General features: G+C 50.7%; 1 protein-coding gene across 2 annotated transcripts; it reads left to right on the forward strand.

Annotated features, from left to right (window-relative positions):
- Nucleotides 1-415: 415 nt before the first annotated feature.
- MED1 (mediator complex subunit 1) lies at nucleotides 416-16,074 on the forward strand. 2 transcript variants are annotated; one of them, XM_051640160.1, is made up of 18 exons: nucleotides 416-592; nucleotides 1,804-1,910; nucleotides 2,697-2,775; nucleotides 3,181-3,235; nucleotides 3,367-3,499; nucleotides 4,432-4,460; nucleotides 4,822-4,893; nucleotides 5,203-5,277; nucleotides 5,810-5,883; nucleotides 6,239-6,328; nucleotides 7,030-7,141; nucleotides 7,697-7,821; nucleotides 8,033-8,151; nucleotides 8,492-8,693; nucleotides 8,878-8,973; nucleotides 9,063-9,168; nucleotides 9,994-10,134; nucleotides 10,312-16,074. In XM_051640160.1, exons 1-18 carry the CDS (start codon nucleotides 565-567, stop codon nucleotides 13,241-13,243), a joined length of 4,575 nt encoding a protein of 1,524 aa, XP_051496120.1. In that variant the 5' UTR covers nucleotides 416-564; the 3' UTR covers nucleotides 13,244-16,074. The 2 variants fall into 2 exon arrangements, with proteins under 2 accessions (XP_051496120.1, XP_051496119.1); XM_051640159.1 differs by having other exon boundaries at nucleotides 9,994-16,074.
- Nucleotides 16,075-16,147: the final 73 nt, after the last annotated feature.

Consider the following 16,147-nt stretch of genomic DNA (forward strand, 5'->3'; position numbering starts at 1 on the left):
GCGCCTCCGCCCCGCCGGCAGCCCCGCCGATCCCGCGAGAGGAGATTGGCCGGGCTGGGGGAGGTGGGTCCCGCTCGTCCTCTCGCGAGATCCGGGCGGCCCGGCGCGCGCCGGGCGATGACGCGCCCTCCGCCTCCCAGTGACACTTTATCGAGGGCAGCGCCTCCCGGAGCCACCGGCCCGGCCCTCCCGCCGCTCTCCCGCGGGCCGGGGCGGGTGGCGCCCGGGCCTGCTCACCGGGAGCTGGAGCGAGCGGGGACCGGGCTCCTCCCGCCGCGGGGGGGCTGAGGGGGAGGGGGCGGGGCCTGCCGCCACAGGCCCCGCCCACCCCAGCGCTCCCTCTCCCGTCCTCTCGCGAGATTCGCCGCCATCCCTGCGGCGGCGCTCCCGACCTCTCGCGAGAGTTGCGGCGCGGGGAGGGATGGCGGCGGCCGCCGCCGTGTGAGGCCGCCCCGGAGCGGCTGGGCCGCGGCCCCCGGGCCTCCCTCCCGGCCTGCCCGCCTCCCGCCTGCCGTGACACCGGCTCCAAGGCCCGTCCCGGGCCGCCCGTCCCCTCCCCGCGGCATGAAGGCGGCGCCGAGCGGCGCGGAGGGTGAGTGAGCGCGGGAGGGAGCGCGGCCCGGGCAGGGAGCGGGGCAGCCCGCGGTGCCCGGTGCCCTCGGGCCCGGGTGTCTCAGCGGGAGGCGGCAGCGGGGATCCCGCCGCTGGGCGCCCCGTCTTGGCCTTCTCCCGGCCCCTGCGCCGGGTCTTGGTGCGGGCTGCGGGCGGTTCCTTTTCTGAGGGAACTCGAGGCGAGTCTGCTGCCGGGGATCGAGCTTTGCAGAGCTCTGGCAGCGCTGTCCCGGCCCCTGGGCTCAGCGGGACCTTATCCCTGCAGCTGGGGCTTGTTGACAGATGCAAGTGCAGAAAACACTGCCTCTCAGCAGATAAAAGACAGAATTGAAGACACCTTGAAACCTGCTTTGTCTGTGTGCGTGTCCAGCTGGAGAGCAGAGAAAAAAACAATAATCTTTTTTTGGCTAAACTGCCCAGTTTGTTCCTCGGTCGCTGCTCCAGGATCCCTCCTTTTCTCTCATCAGAGAGGTCTCACTCACAGCAGTGGAACTCTTTAAAATATACAGAAATGAGCCTGTAGAACCACAGGTGGGAGTCAGAGTGATATAAGAGGTGGTTGGTAAAGGCTGAGTAGGTTCCAGGTTGGTGGAGATCTGAGCCCCCCCCATTTTCCTGCTTTCTGTTACCTCCCCTTCACTGACTCTGGAGCCAAGCAAGTGTGAGGCAGGAGTGTGAGCAGAGAACTGGTGACAACTGGTGGTGGGACCGGTTTGGCTGAGGATTTTGGTGATGGAAAGGTCTGTGGAGCTGGAAGAGGAATTCCAGTGGGCAGTGAAGGGGAATTCCAGACATGCAGCTTTGCCTCAGCTCTGTAACAGGTTGCTTTCTGTGCTCTCTGATTCCTGTCCTGGGGAAGCTTCATTTTCAGACCATGCTGTGGTATCTTCAGTGCCCCGAGGTGTTCCTGGCATGGCAGAACTGAACCTGGTGGGGCCATGTCACTCTGAGTCCCTGCAGAACAGGAGCTGGACCTTTCCCAAGGCATTTCATAGACCTTTAGGTATCAACAGCTTGTAGTGCCCTTACCTTTCAGTCTGGGTGGCAGGGATACATCAGCAGGGAAGAAGCTTTTAGAAATCACGTTTAGCTTGAAGGTGGAAACTCTTTTCATTACAACTGCCAAGCTGTTATTTGTGAAACTTCAGCTGCTGTCTCACTCTCTTCCCGGGACATTCCCCCCTCTCACAGAAACGGAGAAGCTGAATAAGATGAGCACCCTCCTGGAAAGGCTTCATGCAAAGTACAACCAGAACAGACCTTGGACAGAAACCATGAAGTTAGTCCGGCAAGTCATGGTGAGAGTTGTTGGGGTCTCAGCAGGAGGGTTTCTGAAGTGTCTTTGGGTGTAATTTTGTTGTTGTTTTGTTAGACTTCTTCAAAGTTCTCTTCATTGGTGCAATCCTTGACTTCCCCCTGGGCTGGGGTGGCTGAGGCCTGTCAGTTCCCACCTGCCCCTGTGCAGGGGAGGGGGGGATGGCCCTGCCCTTGCTGTCTGCTGTGCCTTTGCCTCCCCCAGTTACAGCCTCCCCTGCTACAGCCCAGTTGTCATGGGGCAGCTCTCAGCTGAGTGCCAGGAAAAGGGTCAAACTTGTGGTTTCAGCCAGTGCTGAGAAGCCCAAACCATTCCTGCCCCCCACTGGGTCAAGGTCTGTTCTGTACAGCTCAGTGGTGTCCAGAACTCTGTCAAACATGGGTCTGAAATGTTGGTCCCTGGGTGGGGGAAGGAGGAGCAGGGGGCAGGGCAGAGCCAAATCAAAGGCTTCTGCATCGACTGTGGTGTTGAGAGTTTTTGCCTCTCTCCTTATTTCTGTCTTCTCTTTGGTATAACTCTTGGCTCATGTGCTCATTGACATGTTGCTGCAGTCTGCTTCTCCAGATGAGCCACTTGCTGAAAGAAAATAAATCCATTCCAGACCTGCTTCAAAAATGGATTCTGTTCTCCTAAAGGAATGAAAATGAGGATGTAATTTTGGAACAAAATCTCATCTGCTTTTGATCACCTAAATAAACCTCACTGGGCTGAGCAGGAATTGCAATAATTCCCTCCCACAAAAAGGACATTTTTCTTCTTTCTGCCTCAGGAGAAGCGAGTGGTGATGAACTCAGGGGGGCACCAGCACCTGGTGAGCTGCTTGGAGACTCTGCAGAAGGCGTTGAAAGGTTGGTACCTTCTGGGTGTGCTTTGAAGGCTCCAGATCCCAAAGGCAAGTAAGGATGTTGCCAGCACATCTCGCTGTGCTCCTGGTGCACGTGTGCTCCCCTCTGTGGGAGCACATGGATCCCAGCCCACCAGCACCAGCCAGGATTGCCTGGGTCACTCTTGCTGCACAGGCCTGTGCCTCAGTCCCACCTGGAGGAGAATCCCTTCCCTCTGGGCAGTGCTGAGAATGTTTGGTTTTCTCCATGCAAATTGTCCCACCTGTGTTTTGGGGACAGATAAAGGATTGTTGCATTGGTGAAGGTGTGAGCAGAGGTGGGAGGGAGTAACTGGTGGAGGCTGGATTTTAATGCCAATGTCTTCTTCCTGAGGTTCACCAAGCCTTGTTTCTTGCTCTCTCCATCCAGTATCTTCCCTGCCTGCCATGACAGATCGCTTGGAGTCCATAGCCAGGCAGAACAGGTTTGTGTTCTCCTTTCTTTTATGGCAAAAAGGCCTTTCCTGCTTATCTGTAACACTCATAGCCTCAGTGCTGCTCTGGTGGGTTTCTGTGTGTGTCTCAAAGCAATTTTTGTTTTGTTTTTCTATGTAAGCCTTGGATCTCACCTTAGTGCAAATGGCACTGAATGTTACATCACTTCAGACATGTTCTATGTGGAAGTCCAGTTAGATCCTACAGGGCTGCTGTGTGATGTCAAGGTGGCTCACCATGGAGAAAACCCTGTGGTAGGTACTGCTGACAAAGGGTTGGTTTTGGAACTGCCATAAACAGGAGGTTTAACCTAAATATAAGAAAATGCTTCTTTACTCTGAGGGTGACAGAGCACTGGGACAGGCTGCCCAGGGAGGTTGTGGAGTCTCCATCCCTGGAGACATTCCAAACAGGACATGGTCCTGTGGGATCTGCTCTAGGGGTCCTGCTCAGGCAAGGGGTTTGGACTAGATGATCTCCAGAGGTCCCTTCCAACCCCCACTGCTCTGTGATTCTGTGCTTCTGGTTCCCTTTTGTTTAGGCAGAGGAAATGGATTATACCAAATGTCCCATGAGACCTGGCATTGCTCCTTGTTCTCCTGGAAGCAGAAGCCTCCATGGAGGAGTCTGTTCTGTGGTGCATGTGTGCAAGGATCATTTTACTGCTCCTCTCTCTTTTTCTCTGAGTGGTTTTATAACTGGCAAAATTGTTTGAGGAAGTTATCACTGTGTTGCTGAGGGTTTTGTTTCTGATGAACAGAAAAATTATTCTTATGAAACATCTGTGAAGGCAAAGTACTAAAACCTGCAACCCTGGCAGCAAATGGCTTTACTTCCCTCTGCACCTGTGGAAGTGGGAACTTGCTGTTTACATTGGCCACTCTTGTGAGAAGAGACCATGTTCTAACATCTCTGTGTAAGAGCATCAGTTTTCAACCTAAGGCTTCACAACTTCAAAAGTTTAATTCACATTAGTCACATAAGAGGAAATTGCTTGAATTTGTCCCAGAGGGGGTTGAGGAGCAGAACTAGAAGCAGAGCCATGTGGAGTTGGGAACATTGTGTTGCTCCTCATGAAAAGCTGGTGCTCAGAAATTTTACTGGCTTGAATATTTTACAGTTGCTGCACAAAGGCTGAAATTGCTGCGTTCCACATTGATGTCCTTGTGTGTCCTTTCCTTTTCAGAGCTGTCCCGAGTTGGTGCAACATCTGAGGTGAGCAGCAAGAGTTAATTGTGACCTTTTCTGACAGGCTTCTCTTTGCAGGAGTGATTTGATGCTCTTTTATGCCTGGAAATGCACAATATTTCATGAATGTTCCTTCCCCACAAAGTCTCTCTACCTCTCCAGGAGATTTTGTCTTTGGTTCTGATTCTGACTGCTGTGCCTGCTCTCTTGGAAACCACAGCATCACATTCATCAGAATTATTAAAGCTGGATCATTTAAAGAACAGATATTGTAGCTTCCACATAGCAAAAGCCTGAAGTTACTTTGTATTAATAAAACTTTTTAAAACAAAATCTGATCTGTTACAAATTTGAACACCTGTCAACTTTTTCTCCCTCTTTATTTCAGAGAGAAAAATTTTGATGAGTTTTCAAAGCATCTCAGGGGACTTGTGAACCTGTATAAGTTGCCAGGAGACAAGTAAGTCTAGAGTTTATTTACATCCACTTGTATAAAACTGAACAAATGTACAAGGTTTTAGTTCTGGGCTTAAATTTTCATGGTGTGTGTGATGCTGCTGAGTTCATCATCACCCCTGTGATGTGCACACAGGGCTGGGAAGGGTGGAGTGGGAGTGCAGGATGAGGAGTTATCATTTCTACATCCTCAGCCTGGTGGCCTGTGCTGCAGCTTGTCAGCCAGTCCTGGGAGCTGCATTTCACAGTTCCTTCCCTTCCATGTTTCTTATATTGTTTTGTTTTGGTTTTTGTTTTTTTTTGTCTTCCCCAGCAAACTTAAAACTAAAATGTACTTAGCTCTGCAGTCCTTGGAGCTGGATCTCTCAAAAATGGCAGGGATGTACTGGTAAGGATCTAGAATGCTTTGTTGGGTTGTTTTTCCCTGGTAACTCTGCATCATGTTGACTGATTCTGGTCATGCCAAGGTCTGGGTATCCAGGAATTGTCCTGTCATTGCCCGTAGAGTCTGACATGATTTGCCAAGAAGTACAATGCTGAGGCTCTAGAAGCCTGTGCTAGCAGGAGAATTATGGATGTATTTGTGTATAAGAATTGCTTGGAGCTCTCTGAGCAATCCCTTTTTAACTGCAGAATCCAATTGAAGGGAGGTCTGGAAGGCAAAAAGATTGTAACCAGGTAGATGAGGGGAAATGCATTTTGCAGTAAGAAACTGAGCAACATTTGACTGTTTCACAGTTGGGGGTTCAGTGGATAAACCCCCCATGCTCTAGAGAGCTTTTGTTTTGCTTGTGAAGTGATCACTGACTCTGTGTGACTGAGAAGTGTGTGTCTGGAGCTAAAATCTTCCATCAGCACATGGATGGGGGCTTCAGGTGTGACTCTGCCCTGCTACAGACCTGTGCCTGCCTCTCTTGCAGGCAAGCCACCAACGCAAACCCCCTGGACAAAATCCTTCATGGCAGTGTTGGCTATCTCACCCCCAGGAGTGGAGGTATCTTTGATTAACAGTTGAAAAAATAAAGGTGACTTTGTACAAGATCCCCTTTATGGTCATTAGTTTCATATGACCTAATGGCAGGGATGGGAAGTGCTGGTCAAACTAGGAGGGGGACAGGGGGGTTGGGTGTCTGTACCTCCCACCTGATCCAGAAAGGCAGCTTCTCTTGACAAAGAGAGATCAGGTGGCCAGGGCTGTGGCTGTGAGAGCAGAGAAGCAGCTCAGCCAAGGTGCAGGAGCAGCTCTGCACAGGCTGTGCTGCAGTGCAGGTGTTGCCTGCTTGGGGGTTAGTGGTGGTTGTGGTGACTCCTGGGATCAGGGTGCCTGTTCTAAATCTGCTCTCCCACAGGTCTTCTGATGAACCTCAAGTATTACGTCTCACCCTATGATTTGTTTGAAGATGGCACTGGAGCCCCTGTTATTTTGCATGAGAACAATGGTAGGTCAGCTTACCTGCTGGTGTGGATGACTGCTGCTTGAAGGAGAGAAGGCGGCAGAATTCCAGCAGGCTGGCTGCCCTCTGCTGTCACCCTGGAGTGTGGGGAAGCTGTAGGTTGGCTTACAGAGGACATGGGTCATAAGCCTGTGTGTAAGTGACCATCTTCTCCAACCCATGGCAGGTCCGGAGTTTGCCCTGGGCTGCTGCTGAGGGTGACAGGGTGGTGCCTGTCTGCAGACAGGACCTCTTCCCTCAGGGAGGATGCAGTGGTTGACATGAGATGTATTTTATTGTGGGAATACTTGTGTCTCTGCCATCCTACTGGAAGATCATTTTGAGGCATGTCCATGGACATCTGTCCCATCCTAAAATGACAAAACTGAACACCAATTAAAATGGAAGCTGGTCTTGGAAAAGAAGAAGGTGAAACTGTCCAAAGGCATGATTTGTTTTGCTTTGTAAAGAGAACCCAGTGAACTTGGAGGTGTGTTTAGAAGACATTTTAAGAGTGCTGCAGTTGGGCTACCCTGCAAGAGGGACAGCAGGCAGCAGAGCTGTTTGGCTGTGGGCCACTGGGTGATAAAGGTGCCTTGTCAAGGAAGGAAGATAATTCCACAGTAGTGATGTTCAGCTGATAAAGCTCACATTGCTTTTATCTCCTCACCTGGGGCTGTGTTGGTTTGTTTTCTTGCCTCCTGCAGTTCCTCGAGCTCTGGGTATGAACGTGTCTGTGACAGTTGAGGGAACCATGGCCATGTACAAGCTTCCCATTGCCCCCCTGATCATGGGCTCCCACCCAGTGGACAGCAAAGGGTAAGGGAAGGATGTCTGGATGCAGACTGAACCTCCAATCAGTTGGGAGTCAGAGTGGTGATGGCTGCAAGATGTCATAGTGTTATATAAAGCACTTCTGTGCTATTTCTGAGCCCAGAAATACCTATTTCAGGCATGCAACATTTTTCATAAAGTCCCAGACTGGTTTGGGTTGGAAGGGACCTCAAAGATCATCTAGATCCAACCCCCTGCATGGGCAGGGACACCTCCCACCAGCCCAGGTTGCTCCAAGCCCTGTCCAACCTGCCCTTCAACACTGCCAGGGATGGGGCAGCCACAGCTTCCCTGGGCAACCTGGGCCAGGGTCTCCCCACCCTCACAGGGAAGAATTTCATCCTAATGTCCAAACTAAATCTCCCCTCTTCCAGTTTTAATCCATTCCCCCCGGTCTTCTTGCTACTTTTGAGGACTATCTTAATTTTTAAGGACTGAAAATCTGCTTGTATTTGAGCAAACAGCCAGTAGAGTGTCTGGTGCTCACAGCACAAGCCAGTCGTGCCCCTGATGAGCTCCTTTGTTAACCCCACATTGCAGGACTCCCTCTTTCTCATCAATCACCAGTGCCAACAGTGTGGATTTACCAGCGTGTTTCTTCCTGAAATTCCCACGTCCCATTCCAGTGTCTCGAGCTTTCATTCAGAAGCTTCAGAGCTGCACAGGTGAGCTGCAGGGCTGGGGGACAGACACTCCTCAGGTTTTTATTCGTGAACTGCTGCTCATCTTTAAAGTGTGCCAAAAAAGTTACTCGAGGTTTTGTGCTGTTCTCAGTACAACCTGGGTGGGTTTCCCTTTCCAAATAGTAATGCCTGCTCTGGCTCACCCTCTCTTCCTGGTTCCCAGGTATCATCCTGTGCCATTTTCTTCCCTCAGGTATTCCCTTGTTTGACACACCACCAACGTTTGTACCCCTGTATGAGCTGATCACACAGTTTGAACTATCCAAGGAGGCTGATCCTCTGCCTTTGAACCACAACATGCGTTTCTATGCAGTAAGTGTGTTGATACAACCCTCCTGCATCAGCACTTTGGGGTTTTTCACCTGTTTTGGGCATCTGTCAAGTAGGATAAAGGAAATGGGTGCAGCATTATTCACAGGCACAAACTGTTCCATCCAGATGTTAGAATTCAGATACAGACATGACCACAGTAATTAATAAAATTAGGTAACTAGAGGTAATTGCTGTTGGAGTGCAGCTGCAGGAATGACAGCAGAGGTCTGGGATTGAGCCTTCCCAAGTTTTGGATCTGGGGCCTCCTCTCTTCCTCCCAGGTGTCTGTGATTGCTTTGTACCCAGCAGGAATGGGAGTAAAGTAGAAATTGTTTGTCAGGCTCTTCCAGGACAGCAGCACTGTTACTTTCTGAACAAAGATGCCCCTCTCCCAGATGGAAGAAGCCTTCAGGGAACTCTGATCAGTAAAATCGCCTTCCAGCACCCCGGGAGGGTCCCTCTGATCCTCAGCCTGATCAGACACCAGGTCGCCTACAACACCCTCATCGGCAGCTGCGTCAAGCGCACGGTCCTAAAAGAAGGTGGGTCCAGCACCAAGAGGGTCACCTGAAACCCTGGGTGATGTTCCCAGGTGTAGGAATCAGAAATGAGGCCCATGCTGTTTTCCTTCCCCCTTTTTGATGTTTTCTACATGGGGGTGTTTGAGCTGGTGCCTCGGGGTCATCTCCTGTGTCCCCTGATTTTAACAGTCCCCATGTCTTGCAGATTCTCCGGGGATCCTGCAGTTCGAGGTGTGTCCTCTCTCTGACTCCTGTTTCAGTGTATCCTTTCAGCATCCTGTGAATGACTCCCTGGTGTGTGGTAAGTGGGGTGTTTGTGGGAGGGCAGGCAGGTCTTCCTTCCCCTGCAGCCAGGGTTGTGATCTCTTCCAAACACCTTCTCTCTTCCAGTGGTGATGGATGTACAGGACTCTACCCACGTGAACTGCAAGCTGTACAAGGGGCTGTCTGATGCTCTTATCTGCACAGATGATTTCATTGCCAAAGTTGTTCAAAGGTAAGCTGGATTTTTTTGTGCTGCCACACACTCCAAATCATATAGATGAGCTCTGTGTCTGTATCACACTTATCCTAGCAGTTTTGGAGCCTTTCTGTCCATGGGTGAGTTTGTTTGGAAGAGAGGAAACCTTGGAGCCCTCTTGGAGATTCCATTCCAGACCCTGAACCACAGCTGCTTATTTCTGAGCATGTGTCTGAGGTGCTGAGCTGGTTTTGCCTCCTCCTGGAGTCGATTTCTTTTTAAGTCTTGTAAGAAGTGAAGGAGCTCCCCTGGAGCTTGTCACTTACACAGGCCTTTTATCAAGGTTTTACCACCCCAGCCACTGCTCAGAACACAGCAGTGTTAGCAGGGCACAGCACAGACTTTTTCAACATGAATAGCTGTTTTTTTTCTTTTAGAATATCAGAGGCTTGTTGTCCTTGAGTAGGATGTGGCATTAGCTTTGATTTTTATAGGGTTGCAGGAGATTGTTTGCCAAGCTTAGACAAAGGTGTTTCTTGGCAGAAAAACAACCCAGATTGTGTCCTGTGCTTTAATGACAAGATCATGATCTGTCAGCGATTAGTTATTAGAGTTAATTGATTGATTCATTCTGCCTTTGTGATCACAAGGTGATGTTTGAAGGCGCAGTTGTCTTGTGGCTGGATGGGCATGATGGGATGAGTGTAAATACCACCAGCAGAGTGAGGTGTTTGTGGAGCCTGGATCTGTTGCTCCCTTGTGCCTCAATTCTTGCTCGACTTCTGCACCTCCAACCTCTCCTGTGCCCATTGCTAGAGGGCAGCAGAAGGCCTGCTCATCCCTTTGCCTTGTGTCTTGCAGATGTATGTCCATTCCTGTCACCATGAGAGCAATTCGTAGAAAAGCAGAAACCATTCAAGCAGACACCCCAGCCCTGTCCCTCATTGCAGAGACAGTTGAAGATATGGTGAAGAAAAACCTTCCCCCAGCCAGCAGCCCCGGGTATGGCATGACCACAGGCAGCAACCCCATGAGTGGTACCACTACCCCAACAAACACTTTTCCTGGGGGGCCCATCACTACTTTGTTTAACATGAGCATAAGCATGAAAGAGAGGCATGACTCGGTGGGCCATGGGGAGGACTTCAGCAAAGTGTCTCAGAACCCTATTCTCACTAGTTTGTTGCAGATCACAGGGAATATGGGGTCTACCCTTGGCTCAAGTCCAACCCCTCCCCACCACACACCACCACCAGTATCCTCACCAGCAAGCAACACCAAGAACCACCCCATGCTCATGAACCTTCTTAAAGAGAATCCTCCTCAGGATTTCTCCACTCTCTATGGGAGCAGCCCCCTGGAAAGGCAGAACTCTTCCTCTGGCTCCCCCAGGATGGAAATGGGCCCTGGGGGGAATAAGCAAAAGAAAAAAAAATCCCGCATCCCGGCCGACAAGCCCAAGCATCAGACTGAGGATGATTTCCAGAGGGAGCTCTTCTCAATGGATGTTGACTCCCAGAATCCCATTTTTGATGTCAACATGACTGCAGACACCCTGGACACCCCCCATATTACTCCAGCACCCAGCCAGTGCAGCACTCCTCCCACCACCTACCCCCAGCCCATCCCTCACTCACAGCCCAGTATCCAGAGGATGGTTCGACTTTCCAGCTCCGACAGCATCGGAGCCGATGTCACCGATATCCTTTCGGATATAGCAGAGGAGGCTTCCAAGCTGCCCACCACTAATGAGGACTGCCCACCCATTGGTACTCCAGTCAGAGACTCCTCTAGTTCAGGACATTCACAAAGTGCCCTCTTTGACCCAGATGTGTTCCAGAACAACGCCAGTGAGAACCCCTACACAGACCCTGCAGACCTGATCGCAGACGCTGCCGTCAGCCCCAACAGCGACTCCTCCAACCATTTCTTTCCGGACGGGGTAGATTTCAACCCTGACCTGCTGAACAGTCAGAGTCAGAGTGGCTTTGGGGAGGAGTACTTTGATGAGAGCAGTCAGAGCGGAGACACCGATGAGTTCAAGGGCTATGCATCCCAGGCCCTGACCACCTTGGGGGTGCAAGTCTTGGGGGCTGATGGGGGGGAAAATAAGTTTAAGGGGAGCAATCAGTCGGACACGGTGGATTTTAGTATTATTGCGGCTGCCAGCAAAGCACTGGGGTCCTCTGACATCATGGAGCATCACAGTGGAGGTCAGAGCCCTTTGCTGAATGCAGGGGATTTAGGGAAAGAGAAGTCTCAGAAGCGGGTGAAGGAGGGGAACGGTTCTGGAAGTAACTTGGCAGGTCCTGGGATAGATGGGAAGCCAGGGAAGCGCAGCCGGACGCCGTCCAGTGATGGGAAAAGCAAAGAGAAACTTCCAAAGCGGAAGAAGCAGGAGACAGATGGGAAATCTCCATCTCACAGTTCATCCAACAGGCCTTTCACGCCACCAGCAAGCACAGGTGGGTCCAAATCTCCTGGGAGTTCAGGCAGGTCTCAGACTCCTCCTGGTGTAGCTACTCCTCCTATTCCAAAAATCACCATTCAGATCCCAAAAGGAACAGTGACTGTAGGGAAACCATCTTCACATGGCCAGTATACAAGTAGTGGCTCTGTCACCTCCTCCAGCAGCAAAAGCCATCATAGCCATTCTTCCTCCTCCTCCTCTTCTTCCTCCTCTTCAACCTCAGGCAAAATCAAGAGCAGCAAATCAGAAGGGTCTTCGGGCTCTAAGATGAGCAGCAGCCTCTACTCAAGCCAGGGCAGCTCGAGTTCAGGCCAGTCCAAAAGCTCAGCTCAGTCAGTGGGAAAGCCTGGATCCTCCCCCATCACCAAACATGGCCTCAGCAGTGGTTCTGGAAGTACCAAGATGAAGCCTCAAGGAAAGCCATCATCACTCATGAACCCTTCCATGAGTAAACCAAACATCTCTCCATCTCACTCTAGACCTTCAGGAGGTTCTGACAAACTTGCTTCTCCCATGAAACCTGTCCCAGGTACTCCCCCATCATCTAAAGCAAAGTCACCCATCAGTTCTGGTTCTGGAGGGTCCCATATGTCTGGGACTGGATCAAGCTCCAGTATGAAATCATCTTCAGGAATGGGATCCTCTGGGTCTATGTCACAGAAACCACCTCCTTCGTCAAATTCCTCAACGGCATCTTCATCTTCCTTTTCATCTAGTGGGTCTTCCATGTCTTCATCTCAGAACCAGCATGGAAGTTCCAAAGGCAAGTCTCCAAGCAGAAACAAGAAGCCATCTCTGACTGCAGTCATAGACAAACTTAAACACGGGGTTGTCACTAGCGGGCCTGGTGGAGATGACCCAATGGATGGACAAATGGGGCCAAGTTCCAATTCCTCAAGCCATACCATGTCCTCCAAACACAATATGTCTGGAGGTGAGTTCCAGGGCAAACGTGAGAAGAGTGACAAAGAGAAATCCAAAGTCTCTGTTTCTGGAGGATCTGTTGACTCTTCCAAGAAGACTTCAGATTCCAAAAGTGTTGGAAGCACTGGAGTGGCCAAAATTATCATCAGCAAACACGACGGCGGTTCCCCAAGCATTAAAGCCAAAGTAACCTTGCAGAAACCTGGGGAAGGAGGTGGGGATGGCCTCAGGCCTCAGATGGCTTCTTCCAAGAGCTATGGATCCCCTCTCATCAGTGGATCTACCCCGAAACACGAGCGCTGCTCTCCCAGCCACAGCAAGTCACCAGCCTACACCCCCCAGAACATCGACAGCGAGAGCGAGTCTGGCTCCTCCATCGCAGAGAAGTCCTACCAGAACAGCCCCAGCTCTGATGATGGCATCAGGCCTCTGCCCGAGTACAGCTCAGAAAAACACAAGAAACACAAAAAAGAGAAGAAGAAAGTGAAAGACAAAGACCGGGACAGGGATCGGGATCGGGATAAAGACAGAGACAAGAAGAAATCTCACAGCATGAAGCCAGAGAGCTGGTCCAAGTCCCCCATTTCAGCTGAGCAGGCTCTCTCCATGAGCAGCAGCACAATCCTTTCAGCTGAGCGACCATCCCGGGCCAGCCCTGAGTTTTTAATCGGGGAAGAAGACGATGATCTCATGGATGTTGCTCTAATTGGCAATTAATTTTCTTAGCCTCTTTAAAAGATGAGTTGGATGCAGGACCTGCGGGTTCTGGAGATGGAAAGATAGGAACCGTTCATCACAAACCTGCCACAGGGATTATTGTGGGGTGTGTTTGAAGAGGAAACAAACAAAAAAGTATTTCCAAGAATCTCCAAAGTCTGAGCAGAGTGTGGAGCCAGCAGGTCATTCAGCACAGCAGGCTCTGACTGCAGCCTTCACCCTGCAGGCACTTCCACTCCTTCTGCATTGATAAGTATTAATGTCCCCATGGGAGCTGGGGAGTGTGGGAGCAGCCCCTGGACTGGGGCACCTGGAAACACTGGCTGTTCAGGAGGGTCCATGTTCCTCTGCTCCTCTTCCCACTCAGAATAAGTTGCTTTTGTTTTTAGGAAGTTTTAAAGGAATTATTTTAAGGTCAGGTTTTATTGTTTTTGAAAAGGTGGAAGGAAAGGTCAGGAGGAAGAAAAAACACCTTTTTTTTTTTAATTTATTTTATTTTTGTGGCATTTCTTCCTTCCATGCCTGGTGCAGTGCAGTGCTGAGGAGCTTCACCTCCCTCTGACAGGAGCTGCTCTGCAGGATCGGGTGCTCTGTCCTGGTGGATCTCAGCATGTTATTCCTGGTCACAGGGGTGAAGGATCACTGTCCTGCCCTTGGCTTCCTGTTCATTTTAGCTATTTATTTGTGTCCATGTCCCAGTGCCTTGTGCTGCCTGTCCTCACACAGCCTCTGGTTTAACTCTACAGTGCCCAGAGGGACCTGGGAATTTGAGTAGAGCCCATGAATTGGGGCAGGGACTTGTGCAGCCACTGGGGCTTCGGTGACATTGGTGACATTGTGGCACATGGAGCAAGCCTCAGTGGACCAGGGACTCCACCAGGTTCCTTCTCTCAGCCTGGAGCTTCCCCCAAGGCCCCTGATGCTGCAGGTGTCAAGTGACATCCTGGTACCATAGACACTTGGGAGCCACACTTAATTATCCACTACAAATACTTCCAATAATGTGGATAGAGCAGCTTGTGTGTGTTCAGCAGGCCTTGTCACAATCTGCTCCTGATCCTGAACCCTTCAGGGCTTCATTTTGGGTTTTGCTTTATTTTCTTTCAACTCCCAGACATCCTTGCAGTGCTGTCCACAGGTGGTGCCTTCTCTCCTGGGGAGGTGTTAGCCAGGCAGCAGGACCAGCCCTGTCCTGGTGTCATCACCAGCACTGCTGGAAAAACAGCCCCAGTCTGGTCCATCTGGGGAGGACCTGCAGCAGGTGCAGTGGTTTCCTTAACCAGATGCATTTCCCCCCCTTTTGGCTGGAATTAAGAGCATGACTCAGGCATCCTCTGTGGTCTTATCTTGTGGTCCCTGAAAGGAAAAGAGACTCAGGAGAGCATTTTATTTTTAAAAGCAGTTAAATCTGATTATAGGAAGAGGAATGTGGGAAATCAGGAGGCCTGTGAACAGATCTCTGGAATGACTGAGCAGGATCCCACTCCCCTTGGGTTTTGCTGTTGATTCTTGGAGGAAAGGACTTTCCCTGTGGGAATGAGACTTATTTTGCTTTTGGGGATGCAGTTTGAAAGGATCTGGAGGATTTTGGTTTCTTTCAAACCACAGGGATTGCCAGTCCTGCTCATGGTCTGACTCCAGGCAAGTCATTCCTTTTCCAGCTGAATCAAAACCCTAGCAAGGCTGGTGTCTTTTCCATAGGGTGGGAACTACCCGGTTAATTTTGGGCATTTCTCACCTCTTTCTCCTGCCTTCAACTTCATTCCAGAGCTCCTGAGGGAGCCTGAGTTTCCCCAAAGCCCTCCCTGGCTCTGGGGACCTCACCTTGAACTTCCACTGTCCATCCTTTGCTCCTTGTGCTCTGTATCCTGTGGCTTCCCCCTCGCCATCCTTGTGTGCTGAGATGATAGGAAAAACAATCCGTGAGTCTAAACCTGGAGCAACAGATCTGGATCTTACCCAGCGTGGGAATCGTGTGACTCTGGGGTGTCTACAGAGGATGTAGGAAACATGGCACCAGAGGAGCTGATCCTGGGACCCTCCAGCAGCTCGGGGCAGACTCAGATTGTTGCCTCATGGATTTTGAAGTTAATTTGTTTTACAAAAGCCTTTTGATCTGTTCGGGCCGGTGTGAAGGCAGGAACAGCCTTTGGAAAGGAGTGTGCTCTTCAAGCTGGGTCACAGTTGTCATTGAGGTTGGAAAAGACCGTGAGGATCATCGAGCCCAGCCCTAAATCAGGGTTTCATGGACACGTGGTACCTGGCGTTGTGTTTTACTGGTGTGTAACAGGAAAAGTGGGAAGGAAACAGCTCCAGCATCCACACAGAAAGACATTTTAAAGAGCCACTCGCCTCTCCCCTCTAAGACCAAAGTGTGACATCCAGAATTCCTCCTGGGAAGGCAAACATCCCCAGAGCTCTGGGAGGACAGTCCCCAGGTCACAGCTTTTCACCCCATTCCGGTGCCCTGTCCCCTCCTCCTGTGACATAAATCATGAGAGAAAGAGGCTGGAGCAGCCCCTGTCTGTGCATGGCAGTGAATGCTCTGTCTCTGAGAAAAAAAAATGTTCTATTTTTTAAATATTTTTGCTGTTTTTTCGATGGTCCTTGGACATCTTTCAGTATTGGAAAGATTGAAAGAGGTGTAAAGGAAATAAAAAGCCAAACCTTTTAATCTCAGGTGCGGGGGGCTGTGGAGATTAAAAGCGAATGGTTCTTTCTTGCCTGCTCGGGATGTAAATACCTGGGATTTTTGTACGTCCTGTCACCTTCTTTGGGGAATGCGCCGCAGAACGTGTTGATTCACATGCAAATAAATCTCTTTGGTACCAGGAGCGCTCAGGTCTCGGGGTGGGGGGGGCGGTGTTTGTGGCCACGCTTGATTTTCCCGCGGGAATGACGTCA

The sequence above is a fragment of the Apus apus genome, chromosome 25 (assembly GCF_020740795.1).
Source record: "Apus apus isolate bApuApu2 chromosome 25, bApuApu2.pri.cur, whole genome shotgun sequence".
Lineage (NCBI taxonomy): Eukaryota > Metazoa > Chordata > Aves > Apodiformes > Apodidae > Apus > Apus apus.